At 39.2% G+C, this 22,914-nt stretch overlaps 1 protein-coding gene across 2 annotated transcripts in view; it reads left to right on the plus strand.

Moving 5' to 3' along the window:
* The window catches only part of PSMA6 (proteasome 20S subunit alpha 6), a 30,205-nt gene that overhangs the window by 1,620 nt on the left and 5,671 nt on the right, over positions 1-22,914 (plus strand). Inside the window, exons 1-4 of one of the 2 annotated variants that reach the window (XM_007073730.3) lie at positions 9,606-9,772; positions 20,262-20,356; positions 20,831-20,912; positions 21,631-21,786. In XM_007073730.3, coding sequence (XP_007073792.1) covers positions 9,697-9,772; positions 20,262-20,356; positions 20,831-20,912; positions 21,631-21,786 — 409 coding nt within the window. In that variant the 5' untranslated portion in view covers positions 9,606-9,696. Of the gene's footprint in view, positions 1-9,605; positions 9,773-20,261; positions 20,357-20,830; positions 20,913-21,630; positions 21,787-22,914 lie in introns of those variants that run through there. The other variant, XM_042989567.1, reaches the window with a different exon arrangement.

A 22,914-nucleotide genomic window follows, 5' to 3' on the forward strand; every position in this document is an offset into this window, starting at 1 on the left:
CAAACCATTCCACTTCCTCCATTCCTACACACAAGTATTGCTAGAAAAGTCATGAAATTATACAGCTGGAACTTCACTCTCATTTGAAGATCCTTGTTTTCATCTTTAATTGAATTCCCATTAATTTCCTGAAGGAGCTCTCTCACCCTTTGCACTATTGAAAAATGGCTTATCTCCTAAAACCTCCATTCCCTTTTCTGTTAATTGGGAAGATGGGCTACAGCAGTACTTCTCAAACTTTAATAGACATAGAATCATCTGGAATCTTGTTTAAAATGCAGATTCTGATTTAACGTCTGGTGTACCAAGTGATGCAATGCTACAGACCATATTTTGAGTAGTATCGTGAGTAGCTTCAAGTGAGCTCAAGCTTATTTTAAAATAATAATACAACAACACTCATGAGTCTGAGTCCTGAGTCATAACCTCACTATTCTCACTGTCAGCAGATGACTTAACTAAGATCTACAAGCCATCTGCAATCTGCTGAAGCCTCTTCAGCAATTTTTGTCCTTTCCAGTAACTTTCCCATCCTGAACTTTTCTCCCTTTTCTTTTCTAGGTTACTTTTTCTACTTGCCTCCATTCTGTCCCTTCTTGGTGGCTTGAGACCTTGTTCTCTTCAGTTAATCCCTTTCCACTGGCTCTTTTCGCAGCTAACTGCAAATACCTTTAGGCTTGTAGCCTGACATAAACCATGCCTTGCTAGGGTTAGTATAATAGACAAACATCTCAAAGGTAGGCACCATCTCTACCCCTGGTGTCTTTCTAATTCCACATTTGCAGCTGAGTATCTCTACCTGGGTGGCCTGAGGACCTACAAACTGAACCACTGTGGGAACCACTCATCTTCACCCAAAGCAACTTCCTGCCTTAGTTATTTTTTCTTGTTCCTTTCCCCTTACTCACATACCTACTCAATTAGCAAATTGTGTTGATTTATACCTTCAAAATGTCAGTTGCAGGCTAGTCGACTCTTGACTGTCTTTCAAAAAAAAAAGTTCTTTTGTAAAGTTTTGTACCTGAAGATGTTCATAATAGTGTTACTGATGATAATAATAGAATTGGAAATAACTAAGTGCTCAAAACAAGGGAATAAAGAAGTAAATGTAGTTTTTAATGTTACAGTGACTAAAATGAAACTCTGTGTGTTGGCATGGATTAAATGAAAAGCATCTACAAAATGGTATGTCTAATATGATCCCATTTTTTAAATAGGAAGGAAGGAAAGAGATACCTGGAGAAATGTATCTTAAATAACATTTCGTTGTGCTGCCTGCCTGGTCAGTTGGTAGAGCATGCAACCTTTGGTCTCAAGGTTATGAGTTCAAGCCCCATGTAGGAGAAAACATTACTTAAAAACATAAAGTCTTTTTAAAATTAAAAAAAAAGAAATAACATTGTGTTGATTCCAAAATATTAATAGGTATCTCTGGGTGTTAGAACTGTGGATGATTTTTACTTTCTTCTTTTCATCTCCTGCATAGCCTAAAATTGTTACAATATATGTGCTGTATTCCACTGAGACACAAATACAGTAGATACTAAGATTCCCAGATGAATGTGAGGTACATACACAGATTTTACAAAAAGAATAAAGAAGAATCTGACTCACAACCTCTGGCCTCTTAGCCAGGCCAAACATATAAAAGAGTCAGAGGAAAGAAAAAGATAAAGAAGTTTCTTTAGAGAGCCATTGCCAGGCTCTGAGTTGTGTCCTCTGCCCCAGGACCTCAAGAAAGATGCTTCAGCAGGAGGACTTGGAGAGCCTCCTACAGTATGGGTGACCCAGAGTTCTGGTGCCTGAGAAAGCTAAAGCCTCTGGGGATGGGGCCTGAGTGTGTCTGCAAATATAGAAGATGACAGAAGGGCCAAAAAGCAGTATTGGAAAGGGAGTCAGAGGCTCCTTTGAGTCAAGGCGACTGCCTTGAAAGGTTTCCCAAGGGCCAGATGGGAGCCAGATGTGTTGGGGTTGGGTTGTCTTGGGCTGGAGAGGAACTTCTGGATGCCCAGAGGGTTGAAGAAGTTGCTGCAAGTAACCACCTACATATAAAGATATATGGCCCTAGAAGAGTGGCCAAGAGAAGAAGCATCAGCTTTAACCAGGCTCACCAAAAGCACCAGCTTTAAGTAGCTGCTAGGCCTAGAAAACATTAACCATTCATTCTTACCTACCCTCCCATCCTAGCCCTCCACTGTCCATCCTCCACCTTGGCTGGGGGCAGAATTGAACCAGGAGTGACTGAACCAGAAAAGCCAACCATGTTCCCAATCCCTTTCCGCTGGGAGGCTTTAATCTGAAACCAATTTAAGCTGGCAGATTAGAAATGATGCAGTGCTGTTTGGAATTTTTATTTTTCTAGAACTGGATATTCTGATTTCTGAATTGAGACTTCATTTATTACTTAAAGTGACCATAGAACTGCATATTGTCTGAGGAACAGCAAAGTAATGAGACCTGCCAGGTTTTCGTGTAGAGGAAAGAAAGATTGAAGAAAGGGTGGGAGAGAAAAAATCAAATTGGGAGTTTTATCACAATCTGTTCATCAGATTCTGTTAGCAGAATGCAGATGCCTGCTTCCATCATTTCTTGCCACCGCAAACTTAAACACTATCTATTCTAACAGTATAGATTCATTTTGCCTGTTTTTATACTTTATATAAATGGAATCTTCAGGATGTGCTCTTTTGTGGCTGGCTTCTTCCTTTCAACATTATGTGAAGTTCATCCATATTGTTGCATGTAACTGTATTTCAGTCATTTTTATTGTTGTACAATGTTGTATAGTGTGAACACCACAACTATTGATTGTACCATTCATGGGCATTTAAATGCTTTCAGTTTTTGCCTATTACAAATAGCACTGCTTTGAATAGTATATTACTTTTAACAATAGGGGGACAGCTATTTAAAAATCTCTTGTAAATATTCTTTCCCTTTCATAACCATTACTACCATCCCAGTTCAGGCCTTCAGAAACATTCACTTGGACTATTCATAATAGCCTCCTGATTGATATCCCCATCTATACATAGTTCATCATAAACAATGCCACTAGCTTTATATTCCCAGGGCATAATTCTAATTATGCTGCTTCCCTTACTCCAAAACATTAAATATTGGTACACCTGGGTAGCTCCACTGGTTAAATGTCTGACTTCGGCTCAGGTCATGATCTCATAGCTCGTGAGTTCGAGCCCTGTGTCAGGCTCTGTGCTGACAGCTCAGAGCCTGGATCCTGCTTTGAATTCTGTGTCTCCCTCTCTCTCTGCCCCTCCATCACTTGCACTCTGTCCCTCTCTCTCAAAAATAAACACTAAAAAAAAAAAAATTTTTTTAAAGCAAAAATATTAAATGTCTCCCCATTGCCTTCCAACCAGAGCCTAAGTTCCTTAGCTTAGGCATTCAAGGCCTCTTCCTTGCATTTGTGTCCTAATCTAGAACATTTGTGAGTCCTAGTCAAGCTAGGCCATTGCCATGTCCTAAGCACAGGCTTTTTTTTCCCTTCTCTGCTTCTCTCTTCATGTCACTCCCACTCCATGTTACATCTTGGTGCCACTGATTGACATTGCTTCCAACAACTAACACACCTGAAGGATTTCTTGTCTTCCTATGCTAAGCTCACATATACTTCTTCCAACAGGAAGCGTACATTCCCTATGGCCCAAGGTAATTTGCCATTTACAGTGCTCTGTTGGAGTCTACCTTATGTATCATGAACTGTTAGTGTTGCTTTTAGTCATGTTTCATCTTCCCCACTGAACTCTGGTTCTGGTGGGGCTCTTGTCTGGTTCATCTCTGTGCCTCCCAGAGCAGCCAGCCCAGCCTCTTACTCATAGAAGGGGCTCAATACATGTTTGTTGAATGACTTTGGAGAAGTTGTTTGAAAATATCTTCCTGATTTTTATCTCCAATTCCCACTTCTCCTTTGAGTGAATTCCCCTCTTGCTCCATGGTATTTTGTGTGTGAGCTAACTCAAGAACATAGTCTTTGGTGTCTGATCCCTTGATCCTCAAGAAATATTAACTTCTCACTGCCACCCTCTGTAATCATTACCATGTAAGCCCCCTATGTCTTATATGAATTCAGTATGATGTATTAGGCATCATTATGTACATGCACTGTGATAACTGGAATAAAATTTGCTATACACCTGTAAGACCTCATTCCAGAATTTTTACTCTTGGAAATGTTTTAGATCTGTTATTGGTTGATTTTTCAAAGTTGCCTTTGTTTGACCACTGTGGACAAAATGCATTTGGGGTGAAATTTGGGGATCTCAACTCAGGTCCATCAATCATTTCAAAGCAAGGAGAAAATAAGACTGGAGCATTCTCTTACTTTCCCATCAATAACTGGCTTCTCAAAACTAGTTCCTAAATTAGTGACTGAAAATATTGGTTATAATGATCAGAAACCTCATTCATTTGCTGTCTCCCCTGTTACTACCCCGAGAGAGGCTGGCTGATTCTGAGCATCAGAGATGACTTAATTTTGTGGTAAGAAAATAGGAATTAGAGGAAGCCAATTAGGAAACCTCAAGGAAGAGGAAGTGTCTCTAGGCTAAAGGGAAGGCTGCTGAGTCTTATTTCCTCTCTGTCCTTAATTCGGTCTCTTGGTGCTGGCCAATTTCTGTACCTTCTTTTCCCCACCTGATTAGGGGGCTGGAATGGGGGTAAGGGTGAGGGTGGCGAGCAGAGCGAATGAAGTTAAATAACATTCCTAAAGACCTCAAGATGATAGGTATGAAAATCTTATCAATGAACTGATTGATGCTTACAGTTCCCACCCCCCTGTCCACAGCCGTGGGTGAGGCTGCATGTGTGTGGGACAGGGTGGGTAAGAACTGGCTGCTCTCCAAGTTAAGAAAATAGACTTTCACTTCTGAACAATAGCAGAGTGCAGTGCAGGTTGGTGCAGTACTTGGTTTCCTTCTGTACTAGGGTGAGATCAAAGCAAAATAGCCAACAATCCAGTCCTTTATTCACCAGTGGCTCCCCTTTACAAAGAGAGAAGCTGAGTTCAAGTCTATTAGTATGTGACTTATTTTCACAGTAGTGGTTAATATTTTTTTCTTTGTGCCTTTAAGGTGGGTACAGCATGCTTGCCTGTTTAAGAAACCGAGGTCATGGTCATCAGGTAGTCTCTGGCAAGGCTCAGATTGTAATTCAGCGCTTCTGACACTCAGAGCCTGACCATGTTCGAGACTCAGGCCCCTCCCTTCCCCTTCAGATTTTTCACTGGAACATTTGCTGTTCTCTTAAGCTATGCAGGGCTTCCTGTGTTATCATGCCTAAGGGGAAGTTGTATGTTAAAAACCACCAACGGTTAAGCCCAAGACAGCTGGGGTCTTCCATTGCTTCTTCCAGTATTCTGGGGAGACCCATGAGAACTCTCAAGTGTTTCTCAAGACCTTTGGCTTCCAGAAACAAGAGATCAGTCGAGCATTGCATCTTCATTTAAGGAGGGTTTGAGAAAGCAAGAGAAACGTCAAAAGTTGTAAGAGGATAATACTGACGTTGTTATAGCTAAAAATCAAGGGTAAACTGAAAGCTAAAGGTTTTGGCTCTAAAAAAGAAAAAAAAAAGTTTTGGCTCTATTTAAGGGAAGGTGGGGGATTCCTGGATAGTTTTAGTTAAATGTCCTTTGGGTTAGGCTGATGCAAGTTTATTCCCTTTCAAAGCAAATGACAACATTCTCAATATTGGCGATGACTAATAGAATCCAGGCACAGAATTATATGGACTGGTAAGGAAAGGATGGAGCAGAATGGAAATGACAGTTGTGTGACTGCTATGTCGATAGACATCATCTTGTACTCACCATTGGTATTGGAGGATGAGAGAACCACACTAGATGTTATGGACAAGGGGGCAGGGGAGTGTTGCTTTATTAGAATCTGGTCACGTAAAGGATTTGAAGGACTTTCAAGTAAGGGCATAATCAAGTGCTTCATGTAAGTCACAGAAGCACACTTCCCCCACATTTGGTGCATTTGTCCTTCTTTTCTGCCCATAAATTATATAGAACTAGAGTACAGAGACATCACTTTTCTCCTTCCCAGAGACTCAGCCAGAATGACAACTCCCAGGCAGCCAACCATAGCTACTGGAGGAAGAGCTGTAGGACTGACATTGCTGTGAGAACGATACAAACAGGGAAACATACAAATAGAGCCAGGTCCCTGCCCTCAGTTCCCTGAGAAGCACCTGACTGGGAAGTCTGGCCAGGGAGCTGGGCAGAGGTCTACCTCCCTCCTACTGTCCACCCAAGCTGCTACATCCTGAGCTCTGTCCTGGCTCCAGTTGACCTTTGGGGTCCCTTAACATCAAGAAATCCTCACTCTCCTAAAATACTGTTACCAGTGTTGATGGCTAACTCACAGGGCACTGTGTTTCAACATCTGCTAATATCACATGGAAACACAGATAAGCTCCATTTTTATATTCCCTGGGCTCACTGTAAGCTAAGGGCTAAATTCTTATCTTGCCTTTAAACACCACGTGATTCAGCATGTCTGCAGTCACTGGGAATCTACGCTGCCACTTTTTACCTTTGCCTTGTGGGTAACCCCAACCTTCCACCTACCTCCACCCCCAGGGGAGAATATGGGCCTTGCCAAATGGAGGCCCCCAGGAGATTTTCCAAGACTCACAAGATGTCAAGTCATCTCTAAAATTTTTCAAAAAACCAGAAAGTCATTTCAAAAAGTCTAACTTGGTGGCCCCACAGAGAGGAAGATCAAATTTTCCACACAGACACAGCAAGTCTGCCCCCATAGGCCTGTGTTAAAGCTACAAGAGTATTGACGACTTTGGTGAAAGCTCCCTAACCCAAGGGGGAAGTCCACCTGGGTGAGTAGTTTGGCTGCTGCTTGGCACCCAGTGGCACATAGTCAGTCTGCTTCCAGGGGATTTCCCTTAGCAGTGGAATCAGCGAGGGGTTTGTCTTTCAGAAAGATTTCCCAGAGGAATTCATTTGTGTATGGGGGAAAAAAAATCTCAAATTCTAATATAAAATCTCTGACTTTTTAAGTTTTTGAAATTTGGATTTCTCATTTATTCACAAATATCTCCAAATTAGGAAAAACAAACATAACAGAAAACTCAGATAGTGAGCATGCATATCCTTTGAATGATCTGAGTGCTTACTTCATGCTAGACATGGTTTACCATTGAGGATACACTAGGGAGCAAAATAAATGTGACCACTGCCCTAAGGAAGTCTAATGTTCTAATTGTAGCTTTCAGTTTGTGTTTGTGTGGAAAATGAGGTTGATTCTTTCCAGGTTGAGTACTAAAATGTATATACCATCTGAAATCCAATGCCTCTTTCAGGGCCCAGCTTAAATGTAACCTTAAGAAGGGATGAGGATTTGTTTGAACATGTGACATCCTAATGGCTTCCAGTGTCTGTGATTTTAAATATCCCATCACTGCATGGCAGTGGGAATGAAAAGCAGACATATCCTATCCCATAGGAATAATCAACAGGATTTGGTAACTAACCAGACAGGAAAGCAACAATAACATAAACTGTTTAATGCGCCAGGTTACATGCTAGGTACTTTGTTTAGTTCTTCACTTGCCTTCTCATTTAATCCTCACAACAGCCTCCAATAAAGTGGATCTTATCCAAAATTAATAGATAAGGGAATCCAGACTTAGAGAGTTTGCATAAGGTCACATATCTAGTAACTGCCACAAATGGCATTTAAATCCATATTTAAATAGAAAAGGATGTACTCCTAACCTCGATGCTGTAAGGGATTCATTCATTCAACTAATATTTATTGAGCACTTGATATATGCTAGGCATTGTTCAAGTTGCCTGAGCTACAGGAGTGAACAAAACAAAGATTCTTGCCCTCGTGGAGCAAGTGGGGGGTGGGGGCAGTGGGGGTGGGGTGGGGGATGGGACAATAAACAGTGAACAAAATTATGAATTACAGAACAGAAAAAAAGAAAATGAAGGATCAGGATAATATAGGGACAGAGTAAGAAGTTTTGAGGAATCGAAGACTGCTGCAAGGTTTGGGTTCTGAGTACTTGTAAAGTGTGGTACAAGGGGCGGGAACTGGCTTGGTGGGGGAAGAAATGACATGATGAGCTCTGTTTTAAATACATTGCGTTTTAAGGTACCTTGTGTCTCAAAGTGAAAAACATCCCACAGGCAATTAGATAAGAACGTGTTCTGGAGAAGGGTCCAGCTAGAGACGTAGGTTTGGGAGACATCAGCATGGGGTGGCGGGCTGTTGAGGCTGTGCGACTAAAAGAGTTCACCCTCCTTAGCAGCCTTACAAAGAACTCTTTATGACTATTCAGGTAAAGTCCGGTAAATTATAATACACTAGCGTCGCTCAGAGTGTGAGGAAAAAAGCACCCAAAAGGTCAGGAGTTGGTCCTAAGGGTAGGGTAGGGACCTGCGCCAGAAGTAACGGACAACTTTTATCGGTACACTTGGAAATTAGAGCTGGAAAGTACCCTGTGTGCCAAAGATGTTGTATGCATTTACTATTATCTTAATCATGTCTCACTTTTGGACTTTTTCAGCTTGATAAAAATGGAGGTTTAATTTTTTAAAAACATTGTTGACGTTTGGGGTTTCCTTAAGAACTACTTAAGAGGTTCTTACACATTTTTTTCCTTTAAATGCAAAGTGAGCTTAAGAGAAAATATGTTAAAGAGGTAAGAATCCTTTAGTATTACTTACAGCAGGCACTCAAGTGCCAGAAACCTTGGCAAAACCGGCCTCCCAGATGCACAAACGGGGGAGGTTAGGGACACCAGCCTAACGTCATGTTTTGCATTTAATATTGGTTAAATAGGAGTGTGCCTTGGGGAAAAGTCAAAATAGGCACCGTTTTACAATTTGAAAAGCCACTTTTCCTCCCCGGAGCCACCCAGTCCGCTACTCCCATTAGTTCATTCAACAAATGAACAGGGCTATACTCCATGTCCTTTCCGTTCTTATCAATTAAAGCAACTTAACTTCATGATTCCTCATATTCCTCACCTATATTTCCTCAGTTCTACTTCTAAGACAAAACTGTCGGGATTGCTGGCCTTGCCTGGCCAGAAGACAGTTCTGTTCTTTCCAGTAGCTACTAGAACCCGCTCCCTTCTGTACCTAAAATTAACGGTTACTGCCGCAACACCTGCAACGCATTTTCTCCTGTAGTAGGAAGAAAAGTGGATGGGTAAAGAGTAGATTAGAAAGAACGCAAGAAATCTAGACACAAGCTGGATACATACGTCCCCAAACTAACGAGAGACTTAAACACATCATCCATCCATTTAGGTCCCACCGGTAGGCAGATTATTACTCGGGGCCCCCAGAAAACTTTTTCGTCCTTGCTGCAGTCCATTCACTTTCCAGATGAAAACTCTAAACCGCCACAACGCCAGTTTCACCTGGTATCTGCACACAGCTCAGACGCGTAGCTGACGCAAGCGCTCACTGAAAGCGCCCCCACGCCGCACCGTCCCTGCTCTCCCCACCCCCCAAGAAGGGGTGTGGCCTCGGAACGCTCTCCGCGCCTGAATTGGAGCTGGAGTCGCGAGTTCCGCGCGTAAGAGCGGATGAAGCCGGCCGGTGCCCCGGAAGCAGTTGTTGCAACTTCCGGGGGGGTTTGTACGCCTGGTACGGGAGCTACGGGGCTCAGAGACAGTGCTTGAAGTAGTGGGTGCGCCAACATGTCCCGTGGTTCCAGCGCTGGGTTTGATCGCCACATTACCATTTTTTCACCCGAGGGCCGGCTCTACCAAGTAGGTGAGTGAACCGAGTCCGCCTGTGGTCCACTCGAATTGCTCTGTCATGGTACGGCCTGGAACAGGCAGACGCGGCCGGAGTTTAGTCCGCGACTGAAGCATGGCCCGAGCTGGGACGGGAGAAAGGCCGAGTCAGGGTCCGTTCCCAAGGTGTTCCCACGCCTGTCTGGAGGCAGGGATCGGGGGGCCCGAAGGCTGAAGGCCTCGGGCTCTTAAGGGCGAGAGGCCGCACCTCCTGGACACAATAAAGAGTTAAGGAAGGTAGGACTGCAATTCTGGACTCTGGTTTCTTGACGCCTTTTCACTTGTTACGTTTTGGCCTGGATGGGCCCAACATCTGGACTTCTCTAAAGAATAATTGGCACCTTAAGTTTGCCATTAAAACACTCCTCTCCGTTTTCCTTTGTTTGCAACATGTACTTCCTTGTAGTAGTTAATTCCACACTGGCATCCAGACCCTTTTATGTGGAGGACACTGTGGCGGTCCTAGGGGATGCAAAGATGTCAAACCCTCTCCTATACTGAAGCTCACAGCTTAAAGGGAGTAATATATAACGTAAACAAACGTATAAAAAGAAAAGTAAAAAGTGCCAGATGACAAGGATCTACAGATCAGGACATCTTTGAAAAACTGGCAGATCGAGTGAGTGGCTGTCAATTCTGGAGCTGTTCTTGAAATTAGCATCCCCTTTTAACCCACATCTGAACGTTTCTAAATAGTTTAAAAGCTTGTTTTGAATTGTGGATGAGAAGTGGTGAACTAGCTGTTTCCTGAAAGACAGCCTTAGTGGGAATAAACCCTAAACTATTTACCATTCATTCAGTGTAACAATATATTTTGTTGGATTGAAATGGTGTCAGGGATTCTTAATCTCCTGCCATAGGGAATTTAATTAATATCTGGAGAATCTGATTTACATCTGACCCCATGATCCTTTGATTTTTGAGTGAGTTTACCGCCACAGTGCTTTGGGGAGGACAGTAATACCATCTCTGCTTGGAAATCATAAGAGAGTTGACCTATAAATGAGGTTCTCTTCACCTGTAAATTTTAGAAATAGTTCAAGATAACTTGGAATGAAACTTACACAGTATATGGCTATATACTGTTTACAAGGTAGCAAGAAACAAGGGTAATTCAGTAACCCTTTTCACTCATCCTCAACGAAAAATATGACCAAAGGCAGAAGAAAGATAACTCCTCAAGGAAGTTTCATTTTTAGTTTCTTTCCCGAGTTTTAGAGAATTTTTCTATATTGGACTACTGCTTTAAATGTTCTATTTTATGATTTTTAATATGTGAACAGGAAAAGTCAGACCTACTCTTTGCTTTGCTATATACCGTATTGTGAAATCCAGCCAAAAAGTAGTCTTTAATACTTCCAGATTAGGTGAGTAGAAAGGCTGGATATAGTGTCAGTTAAGTAATTTAAAAAGATTTGGAATGAAACATGTAGTCCAAAAGCTTAATCTCTAGACAGGATGACTTTAAGCACTGCCTTGTTGAATAACACATTCTGCTATTCAGGGCACTAATTAGATATTGCTAGGAAAAGGAAAGTGAAAGGACACTTAGTGTGAGCAAGCAGTATAGTGAAGAGGTCAGGCCCTGGAGCCTTACCTGGATTCAGATCCTTGCATACTGCATACTAGCCAACCTGGGCAAGTGATCTATAACATTAACATTAGCCTTAGTTTCCGTTTGCAGAGTTGGGTTAACAATTCCTTCCTGTGTGCTTGTTTTGAGGATTAAATATGATGGTGCATGTAGAGTGCTTAGCACAGTATTAAATGCTCAGTAAATGTTTTTAGGTGCTTATTTGATTCTTTGGCTCATTTTTTTGGTCTGTTAGCTTAGTAGCTCTGTAAACATGGAGTATTTACTTTTTTATGGTCTATCCATACTTGGTTCTCTAGTGAAATATTTGTACATTATAATATTGTGAATGCTCTTGATGAGTTTATAAACTTTAGAATCCACCAGAGACAAAGTATATAAGAATTATGAGTGCAAATTGTTAACTTTGATAGTGGAAAAAAATAAAGCAAAAATGGGGAGGTGACTGGGGAAGGAAAGATTAATGGAGAGGTGAGTGTATGCTCCTCCTCTTCCATAGTTGGACTCAAAACATAAATGTAGTCTAAAGGCAATAATTTAAAAAATAGAGGTACAAATTTAAAGTTAAAATGTTACCCATAATTACAGACTGTTGACAGTGTTTGCTCCCAGGGAGTAAGAGAATGATTTCTCATTGTTGTTTGTACTCTTTAGTAACTACTGAAAATTTTCTCTTAATGAATGTATTCAGGGTGTGTGTATGTAAAAATTGTAGAACTATACACAGAGCACCAGCTTTGAAATCTAATTTCAGAAATCCCTAAGTTATCAATGAAGAAACTAAGGCCCAGGTGGGACAAAATAAACCTCACTATTTTCGGGCTTTTCTCTCCTGCTTTTGCTGATCCTTTGCTGGATAGGTCTGGCAAGGGAGGAGAGGAGTGTCATTTGAATGTGCCTGCCAGGGGGATATGAGCACTGCCCAGTTGCTTCTAAGAAGGGAGTATACTGATAAGGAACAGGAAAGAAATAGACTGGTAGAATCACACTGGATAGGACACTTTTCTAATCTAGAAATACCAGTCTGGCATAGTATCAAAGCCAGGATTCCTGAGTTCAAGTTCTTGCTCCACACCAACTATGAGAATTTTCTTCGATTTGTAAAATAGAAATAATAATTTCATGTCCCTTATAGGGCTGTAAGGATTTAATGACTTAATGGATACAATGTACTTATTAGAACAGTGTCTTTCACAAAGTAAGTGCTCAATAAATGTTTCAGTGAGGGATGCTGTCAGGAAGAAATGAGTGGGTGATAAAAATGGAATCAAGAGTTTTAGAAATAAATGGACTGGGAAGTATTTACTGTTTACATTTTTTGCTGTTAAAAAAAAAAAAACAACTCGTGTTAAAGTAGTATTTCTGGGGCACCTGGTCATTCAGTCGAGCATCTGACTTCGGCTGTCATGATCTCACAGTTCATGAGTTCAGGCCCCACATTAGGCTCACTGCTGTCAGCCTGGAGCCCATCTTGGATACTCTGTCCCCTTCTCTCTTTGTCCCTCCCCTGCTCATGCACCTCCCTCTCCCCCCCCCCTCAAAAATAAATGAACATTAAAAAAAAAATAGTGTTTCTGAACCTAGACTTCTCATGCCCTCCTTGAATCGATTTGAAATTAAATGTCTGCATACATAAATACATACATATTATAACTACACCAGAAAGTAACGAGATCAAACACTATGTTTTCAAACCTCATATACACCCTCTACATCCCCATGCCAGTGCCAAGATTTCTAATGACCCCACCTGCTTAAAGATCACAGTTGTTTTGTCTTTTCATTTGGTAGAGCGCCCACAAGTGAGTGGAGGAGGGGGGCAAAGATGCAGAGAGAGAGGGGGTGGGGAGGGAGAGGATCCCAAGGAGGCTCCATACCCAGCGCAGAGCTGGATGCAGGGTTCAATCCCAGGACCTGAGATCATGACTTGAGCCAAAATCAAGAGTCGGATGTTCAACTGACTGAGCCATCCAGGCACCCCAAAGATCACAGTTTTAAAGAGGGTAATAGGTGGTGCTAAGGAATGAGATGCACTTCTCATTTATGTTCCAAGGTTAGGGAAAGACAGAAGAATAAACAGCTTCCAAAAATCTTACTAACAAAAAGTTTCTAGCATGCAGCATTGAAATTAAATAGACATATTTTGCAGAATACCTGCCTTGCCTCAGTAGAACAACCTTTTTGGTGTTTGTTTTTTTTTTTTTTTTTTCCATAATCAAACTTCATAGAATGTATAGATCTCTCATTTCATTTTTTTAATTTTTCCAGCCCATGTTTATATGGGGGAAAAAAACCCGTATCTATCTCTCAAAACTCAGTACAGCATTTTAAACAAAATTATGGGTGGGGAAAATCTTGAGTATAGCCCTGTAATTGGCAGAACCTCAGAATCATCTATAGATGCCTTGCAAAGCCGATGAGTGTTCATAAAGGGGATATGCATCTCTGCTGTTGCAGGTCGTAGTATGAGCCATTGTCTGGTATCGTGATTGTCCTGAACGTTTTATCACGGTATCTTTTATATTTTCCCCCTGTTTTTTTCCTAGTACTATACAAATGACTCCCAGAAAAGTTGGGAAAGTGCTGGGAAAAAGTATAAGGAAAGAAAGTGAATAAGAGATGACTGTGAAATAGATAACTATACAAAACAACTGTTGATTTACCATTTTGTTTGTGGTCAAGGAAGCAATTTGCGTTCTAACCTAATGGTTTATTGTTAGGTTGAACCACGTGAAACTGCTGATATTTTACTATTTTTTTTACCTATTAAAGTGATTTTCGTGGGTCAACCTAATACTTTACAAATATGTATTTTACTATGTATTTAAGGAAATGAAGACTTGAGATTGAGTGTAATTCATTATAATTTGTTCTATTTAAAAAATGGGAAATGGACTATCAGTTATTATCCTGCATAATTTTGGACATTCAAAAACAGATTATGGAGATTAATGTAATAGTGCTTGCTAGTTTGTAAGTTTTTCTGAAATTTTACCCTAAAAGCCCCAATCTTTAGTGATGGAAATAAAGTGTTTAATTACTATTTCCAATATTTGAATTCCGGCTTTAAAAAACAAGTACACCTTTAAATGTTCCCCTTATGCTGTTCTGTTTTTTTCTTAATTAGCCTTCATGCTCCCCTCTGCTGTAAACTATATTTTTACCCTACCAGTGTTTCTTTAGAAGATACTTTTTACTTATTATGTTGTCTCAAGATTCTTTACTCCAGCAGTTTCCATTTTTCTGGAAATTACTATAAAATATATATTTTACACTGGTAATATTACAATAGGGATTCATTTATATAAAATTTTATTGGAAATTACAGTGCAACATGGTGAGTACTAAAATAACAGTACAAAGAAGGTTACTATAGAAAGTGACACATGGGCCACCTGGCTGGCTCAGTTAGTTGAGCGTGTGGCTCTTGATCTCAGAGTTAGGACTTCGAGCTCTATGTTTGGTGTAGAAATTACTCCAAAAAATAAGAAATAAATAAAAATCTTAAAAAAAAAAAAAAAAAAAGGAAAGAAACTGACATAGCCAGGGAGAGCCAGGAAAGGTTCCTTCAGAGAAGGTGAATTGATATAGATGGGAATTAGATAAGGAAATTTGGGGGAACCAGGTTTATTTTACCTTTCCTTAGTTTCTTATTTTTTTTAATGTTTATTTTGAGAGAGGGAGAGAGAGCACATGAGCAGGGGAATGGGCAGAAAGAGGGGGGGGAAGAGGATCCAAAGCGGGCTCTGAGCTGATTGCAGAGAGCCCCATGCTTGCTCGAACTCACAAACTGTGAACTTGTGACCTGAGCCAAAGTCGGAAATTTAACCAAGTGAGCCACCCAGGTGCCCCTTCTAAGTTTCTTTCTTTTTATTTAAAAAAACTTTTTTTTAAGGTTTATTTATTTTTGATAAGAGTGTGTGAACAAGGGAGGTGTAGAGAGAGGAAGAGACAGAATCTGAAGCAGGCTCCAGGCTCTGAGCTGGCAGCACAGACCCCAATGTGGGGCTCGAACTCATGAACAGTGAGGTCATGACCCAAGCTAAAGTTGGGCGCTCAACTGAGCCACCCAGACACCCTCCTATTTTCTTAAAGTAGTAACTTAAATAATTGATTTTAGACCTTGTCTAATATAAACAAGGCTAGCATATTAGTTTTCTATGCTGCATAAACATTACTACAAACTTAGCCACTAAAACTAATACATTTATTAAGTCACAGTTACTGTGGGTCAGGAGTAGTTTGCTTAGAATATCACAAGGCTGCAATCATGTCTGGGTTGTGTTTTCATCTGGAGGTTCAACTAGAGAAGACTCTGCTTTCAAGCTCACTGAGGATGTTGGTAGAATTCATTTCCTTTCAGTATAAGACTGAGGGTCCCAGCTACTAGCTGACTGTTCACTGGAAGACACCCATGGTTCTTTGTCATACAGCCATTTAGCAAGTCAGCAAGAGGAATCTCTAGAGTTAGTCTGCTAGCAAGACAGAGTCTTTATATATGTTTATATTTATATAAATATATCTGTTTATATATCTGTTTATATATAAACTATGTATATATAATTTTATTGATAAATGAGACACATACAAGTACAGTTAAGGACTGAAATTAGCCTCATGTCACAGGTAAATCATTTTATAAGCTCACTTAATGACATCTGTAAATGCCATAATTGTTACCTCTGATAATATTTTTGCATTCAAAGCTATCAGTGTACGTTTCAACTTATGAAGTAATTGGAATTAGTTTGGCTGTCTTAGAAGCATTAAGCTGTATTAATTAAACATTTTTATTTTAAAATTTTGCATATTCATTTGGGGCAGACATTTACCTTTAAGGCAAAAAAAACAATGTTACAAAAAGATGATGGTAGGAGAAATATGCAATGGAAGGTAACATACGTTTTTGCTTTTAAGATGTCTTATGTAATTAGGAGAATGACATCCCATCACCTTTGCCACATTTTGTCAGAAGCAAGTAACAGTCCTGCTCACATTCAGGAGGAGGGGATTACACAAAGATGTGAACACCCGGAGGCAGGGATTATAGAGAGGAGGCCACCTTAGGGTCTTTCTACCATAGCAATACAATTCCTTCTTTTAGCTGCATCCTACAAATTTTGATACATTATTACCAGTCAGTTCAAAATATTTTTAAGTTTCTCTTATGATTATGTCTTTGATCCATGGATTATTTAGAAGGGTGTTTTAAATTTTTCAAGTAATTAGGGATTTCAGTACTTTAAAATTTATTGAGACTTGTTTTATGGTCTCTAATATATGCTCTGTCTCAGTAAAGGTACCATGTGCATTTGTATTACACCATGTGCATGTATATTCTTCAGTTGTTGCCAGTAGTGTTCTGTAGCTACAACTCAGTCAAGGTGATCGATAGTGTGGTCCATATCATGAATGTCTACTTTGTGTGTTTATGTCTATTTCAGTTGCCCAGTGGTGGTGGTAAAATCTTAAACTGGATGGGATTGGTCATTTCTCTTTTTAATTTTGTCAATTTTACTTATATGTATTTTAAAGTACTCTTATAAGGTGCATATACATTATGATTGTTCTGTCTTCTTTCTTATGAATTGATTTTTCTATGACATTTTTTGACATTCTGTGACATTTTTTTGAAGTGTCCCTCTTTATCTCTGATACATTTGTTGTCTTGAAATCTCTACTTTGTCTGATATTAATATTGTCCATTCAACTTTCTGATGCTTACTGTTTATATGGTAATCTTTTTTTCCATTCATTTAGTAAAGTGTGTCTGTGGTAGATAGCATATATTTGAGGTTTGCTTTTTTATCCATTCTGACAGTTTCTGCCTTTAATTGGAGTATTTTATCCATTAATATTTAATGCAGTTGACATGGATTCTGTTATATTCCTCCAAAGAATGTTGATTTGTTCTAGCAGGCAATTAAAATTTGGGTGGCAGCTCAAATCTCCCTTTTTTTTATCCTTAGCTAAGCTGCCTGGAGTCTGTCTTGTGTATATGTGGTTATAGAATCAGCCACAGATTTGGGTAACATAATATATGGGTTGAGTCTTTCCCTCTCTGGCTCTCTCCTTTCTTTCCCTCATTTTCCAGTAGCTGTAGTTACCCCCAAACTGTTCTCTAGTTCTTCAGGCTAAAGAGACTGAATTTTCTGTGGGTATTTAGCCCTGACCAGGGCCTGCACTCAGTGTATAAGCTGTGAAAACGGGAAACTCATTCATGCCATTCCTTTCTTCCAAGCATTGTCCTCCCCTTCTAGAATCTGCCTACTGTTTGTCACTTTCTGGTGTCTTCAGGTAGTTATTCAGAGTTTATGGTTTTTTATCTGTGGAGGTTTGATCTGATAGAAGCTTTTTGGCCATATAAGAAATAGAACTGAGAAGCATTTTGAAACATTATGCTTTAGAAATTATTTGTGGTGATGGTAAAAATAAACTATTGTAATCTAGTTGAATCTAAGGTAGATTTGAGGATTTTCTTTATGGTGTTTTGCTAGAGTCTTTTTTACTCTATTTTTCTGTCTTCAATCTATAGCTACTTAGAAATATTTGATGAGTTTTTTATTATAGCTCCTATTAAAGGAAGTTCTTTGGCACAGGTAGTATCTTTCTTGGCTGGTCCTCATCACCAGTTGGCTTTCTGAACATAGGAGACTAGGATTCAGACCCTGTGCCCAGAGTAATACTTGACAGAATTTTTAAAACATCTATTGTGTTAAAATGTCAATAATGATTAGAGTTATGAGTGACTTTTTTTTTACATTGTATTCTATAATCCCCGTATTTTCTACAGTGAGCAAATATTTCTGTTGCTGTTTTTTATGACTAATATTTTATTTTAATTTCTTTTAATTTTTTTTTAAAATTCAAGTTAGTTAACATACAGTGTAGTATCGATTTCAGGAATAGAACCCAGTGATTCATCACTTACATATAACACCCAGGGCTCATCCCAACAAGTGCTCTTCTTAATGCCCATCACCTATTTAGCCCACCCCCCATCCACCTCCTCTCTAGCAACCCCGAGTTTGTTCTCTGTATTTAAGAGTCTCTTATGGCTTGCCTTCCTCTCTGTTTTTACCTTATTTGTCCTTCCCTTCCCCTATGTTCATCTGCTGTGTTTCTTAAATTCTATGTATGAGTGAAATCATAGGATATTTGTCTTTCTCTGCCTGACTTATTTTGTTTAGCATAACACACTCTAGTTCCATCCACATTGCTGCAAATGGCAAGATTTCATTCTCTTTGATAACCAAGTAATACTCCATTGTGTATATACCACATCTTCTTTATCCATTTAACTGTCAATGGACATTTGGGCTCTTTCCGTACTTTTGCTGTTGTTAATAATTCTGCTATAAACATTGGGGTGCATGTGCCCATTTGAAACATCACACCTGTGTCTTTTGGATAAATACCTAGTAGTGCAATTCTGGGTTGTAGGGTAGTTCTGTAGGTAATTTTTTGAGGAACTTGCATTCCATTTTCCGGAGTGGCTGCACCAGTTTGCATTTCCACCAACCTTGCAAAAGGGTTCCCCTTTCTCCACTTTCTGACAGCTGTGAGGTGGTATCTCAGTGTGGTTTGGATTTGTATTTCCCTGATGATGAGTGATGTTGAGCATCTTTTCATGTCTGTTAGCCATCTGGATGTCTTTGGAAAGGTGTCTATTCATGTCTTCTGCCCATTTCCTCACTGGATTATTTGTTTTTTTGGGTGTTGAGTTTGGTAAGTTCTTCATGTATTTGGATATTAAGCCTTTATCCGATATGTCATTTGCAGATATCTTCTCCCATTCTGTCCGTTGCCTTTTAGTTTTGTTGATTGATTCCTTTGTGTACAGAAGCTTTTTATCTTGATGAGGTTCCAATAGTTCATCTGTTGCTACTTTTATAATTACAAAGTGTGTTTATATTAGATTTAGATATTACAGAAATACAAAACATAGAAAGGGGTAGTCTCATTTGTAATTCTACTCTTCAAAAGCAGTTGTTGTCAACTGCATGGTGTTAAAGTAGTTTGTTTTCATGCTCCCTCTTTGATCCATCTGTTTTAACCTGGGGAATGGTTTGATAGCAGCTAGAAGTGCACAAGCTGAAGTTTGTTATAGACAAACTAAAGAATCCTTGTTTTAGATATCATGAAAATCAAAACTATGAGCCAGAAAATTTCAACTTGGTAGGGGAAAAGACAATACAGAATAATCTTAACAGCAATTAAAATTGCATATGGTCAAATTAGTTACTGGCCAAAATTAGCAGTAGTAGTAGATCTTGAGAAAATTTAGAGCAACTAAATTTGACCCAGGAAAACCAGACTTGGTAGAAATAATGACCACAAAACAAACTTTTCAAATTATAAAATGTAATTGATAAAGACTTGATATGATAGGGGTGCCTGGGTAGCTCAGTTGGTTAAGTGTCTGACTTCAGCTCAGGTCATGATCTCACAGTTTGTGAGTTCAAGCCCCGCATCGGGCTCTGCGCTGACAGCTGAGCCTGGAGCCTGCTTCTGATTCTGTGTGTCCCTCTCTTTCTGCCCCTTCCCCACTCATGCTCTGTCTCTCTCTCAAAAATGAGCATTAAAAAAAATTTTTTTTTAAGACTTGATATGATAAATTAATTAAATCTTTTTTGGAAATTTGGTACTTAGTCTGATGAAAATGATTAGTAAACTAAAATGAAAAGAAATGGAGTTGGTTTAACTAGAATTTATTATTATCATTATTATTTTAACTTTGCATGTCTTGGACAGCATTCCATGTTAGTTTGTATAGCTCTAGCTCATTCTTTTCAGTGATTGCTTGCTTATTCCATTTGATGAATCTATAATAATTTATTCCACCTTTTAAAAACACTATTCTGTTTTCCAGAATATGCTTTTAAGGCTATTAACCAGGGTGGCCTTACATCAGTAGCTGTCAGAGGGAAAGACTGTGCAGTAATTGTCACACAGAAGAAAGTACCTGTAAGTAATACTGCTCAGATAGCCTGTTGTTACAGAATATAATGTAAGGATTTTTCATGAGTTTGTACAAAGTTATATTACAACCTATATACATTAACATTCTTGCTTTCCTCGTGCTTTCCCATTTCACTCCAGAAGTATTTACTCGGCAGCTATGGACTGTTTAGCTGAGTAGACAGAATTAACATATTGAACTTTGTGGTAATGATTATAAGCACAGTGGGAATTCTAGGTCTTTTTTCTTCAGGAATCTTGCAACAGGCTTTGGTGATATAGTTCTCCCCCACAGGAAACCTATCATCTAACAAAGGAAGACAAAGTCTATCCCCTGCCTTTTTTAAAAAATTGGGTTTAACAATAAAATGAACAGAAGACATTTGTTACATAGTTTATCATAACTCCATAGTATTTTTTTATCCCTGCACTGGGGCCTCTGATTTTACAAAAATTATCTTGATCTCTTTTGTTCATTAGGACAAATTATTGGATTCTAGCACAGTGACTCACTTATTCAAGATAACTGAAAACATTGGCTGTGTGATGACAGGAATGACAGGTAACTGATTTGATGTCTACTTAGATTTGTTATTTTCTTCAATTATTTTTGAGTTTTGTATTAATTTTAAAAGGCTCCCTTTAGTGCCTGATGTGCCTGATATATAGGAGTATATTTGCCATCTTCCAAGGTTAGTATCAGTATATTCGGAGTATTGTGAGCTTTTTTGAAATCATAAGTATAATAGAATTAGATCTGTATACTACTGTCAGGGAAACTGGGCTGAGGCCCCTCTCATAGATGATTTATTTCATATGTAGTTAATACTTTAAGGGCAGTTAAGTCCATATATTTCAAACCTGGTAATAATGGCACAGTTAGAAGTAGATGAGAATTATAAAAATTACTTTGGGTTTCTGTTTTCTGAAATCAAGAGAAAATTCAAGCCTACAAAAAAGATAAGAGAAACATTCTCCTTAAAACTTGTTCTTTTGGGAATTATTAAACACTTGTAGAAACTATTTTGACGGCTGATAAAGGACTCAGCATAAAAGGAAGTGCTGTGTGTAGAACTCCATCTTTAAATGTTTTCCTTTTTTGTCATATATTTGTTGCTGAGTCATCGACCGTTCGTTGGTGGTAGAAGAAACCATAGTGGACCACTCTACCTTCCTTAAGTTAGAGTGGAGATTTTATATATGTATGGAAAATGGAAAATTGTCTGATTTTACGTTCACTCTTTCCTCTAAAGAAGTAAACGTGTTTTTTCTGCTCTAAGCGGACAGCAGATCCCAGGTACAGAGGGCACGCTATGAGGCAGCTAATTGGAAGTACAAGTATGGCTATGAGATTCCTGTGGACATGCTGTGCAAAAGAATTGCTGATATTTCTCAGGTCTACACACAGAATGCTGAAATGAGGCCTCTTGGTTGTTGTAAGTATGCTAACAAGGCTCACAAATAATTGATGAATTACATTTTTTCAGAAAGAGGAATAAAAGAAAATTATATAAAGGGTGGAACTCTCTATAATAAATCAGCGATGAAGGGTAGGTTTCACAACAGTATTTTAGGTATTATCTCTTAAGCTTTAGTGCTATTAGACTTCATTAAAATAGTTCTTTTAAGGATGTTTGATTTGAAAGATCCAAGTCACTGTTACATTGGGCTGTTGTAATGGGAGTTGTACTGCAATTCCGGATTACTCTTTCCATGCAGATGTCTCAATACGCATCTTAACAATGTAGCTCTTTTTTTTTGATCACCCTAAAGAATTAGGCTCAAACACATATACCTGGGATTCATATTTGTAGACTATATTATGTTTTTTAAAAACAAGTAAAATTCTATTAGGAGAGAGATGAGGTTTACTGATTTTAGATTGAATGTAATACATTATCCTGAAAAATTGAACACGTTTGTTTTTGACATTGTGTCGTTTATGGGAATTAAAACAGTGAGTGCAATGATTTTTCTCTAACATATGACCCTATTTTTGACCTCTCATTTAAAAATCCTCCCTCAGTTTCTTCAGTGATGCTCTTTCCCCCTTTTCTTCACTTTCCTTAGCTCATCTTCTGCTTTTCCTTTAAATGTTTTTGCTCACCAGGCTTTCTCTGTGGTCCTTCTCTCCCTCTTGGTTCTGTGTCCGTGATCTCACCCTCTTTCATACTTTCGTTTACTACCTGTATTCAGCCAGTCACTACTACATTAGTGTTAGCCCAGTCCCTTCCTCCACAGCCTGCAGATGCTTCAGACTTGAAATCATTGCTGTTTTCCTACTTTTATCCTCAACTTCTCTTTGCTACGCCTACTCCACCTTCCCTGGTCATATGATTAGTCTTCAAGCTTCTCCTCAGAATATCTGTTCTTTCCTGCCTCCTCTGTTCCTTCTTCATCATCTCTTGCCTTTGCCACTTAGTTTACTTGTCTCTTCTCTCCCTTCTCACTCTTTCCTAGTCTGTCTTCCATGTTGCTATGTGAGTTATCATTTTAAAATTAAATTTTGTTTGTTACTCCCTAGAAAAACTGATTCCTCATCAGCTACAGTGTAAATTCCAAGC

Source organism: Panthera tigris, chromosome B3 (genome assembly GCF_018350195.1).
Source record: "Panthera tigris isolate Pti1 chromosome B3, P.tigris_Pti1_mat1.1, whole genome shotgun sequence".
NCBI classification, from domain to species: domain Eukaryota; kingdom Metazoa; phylum Chordata; class Mammalia; order Carnivora; family Felidae; genus Panthera; species Panthera tigris.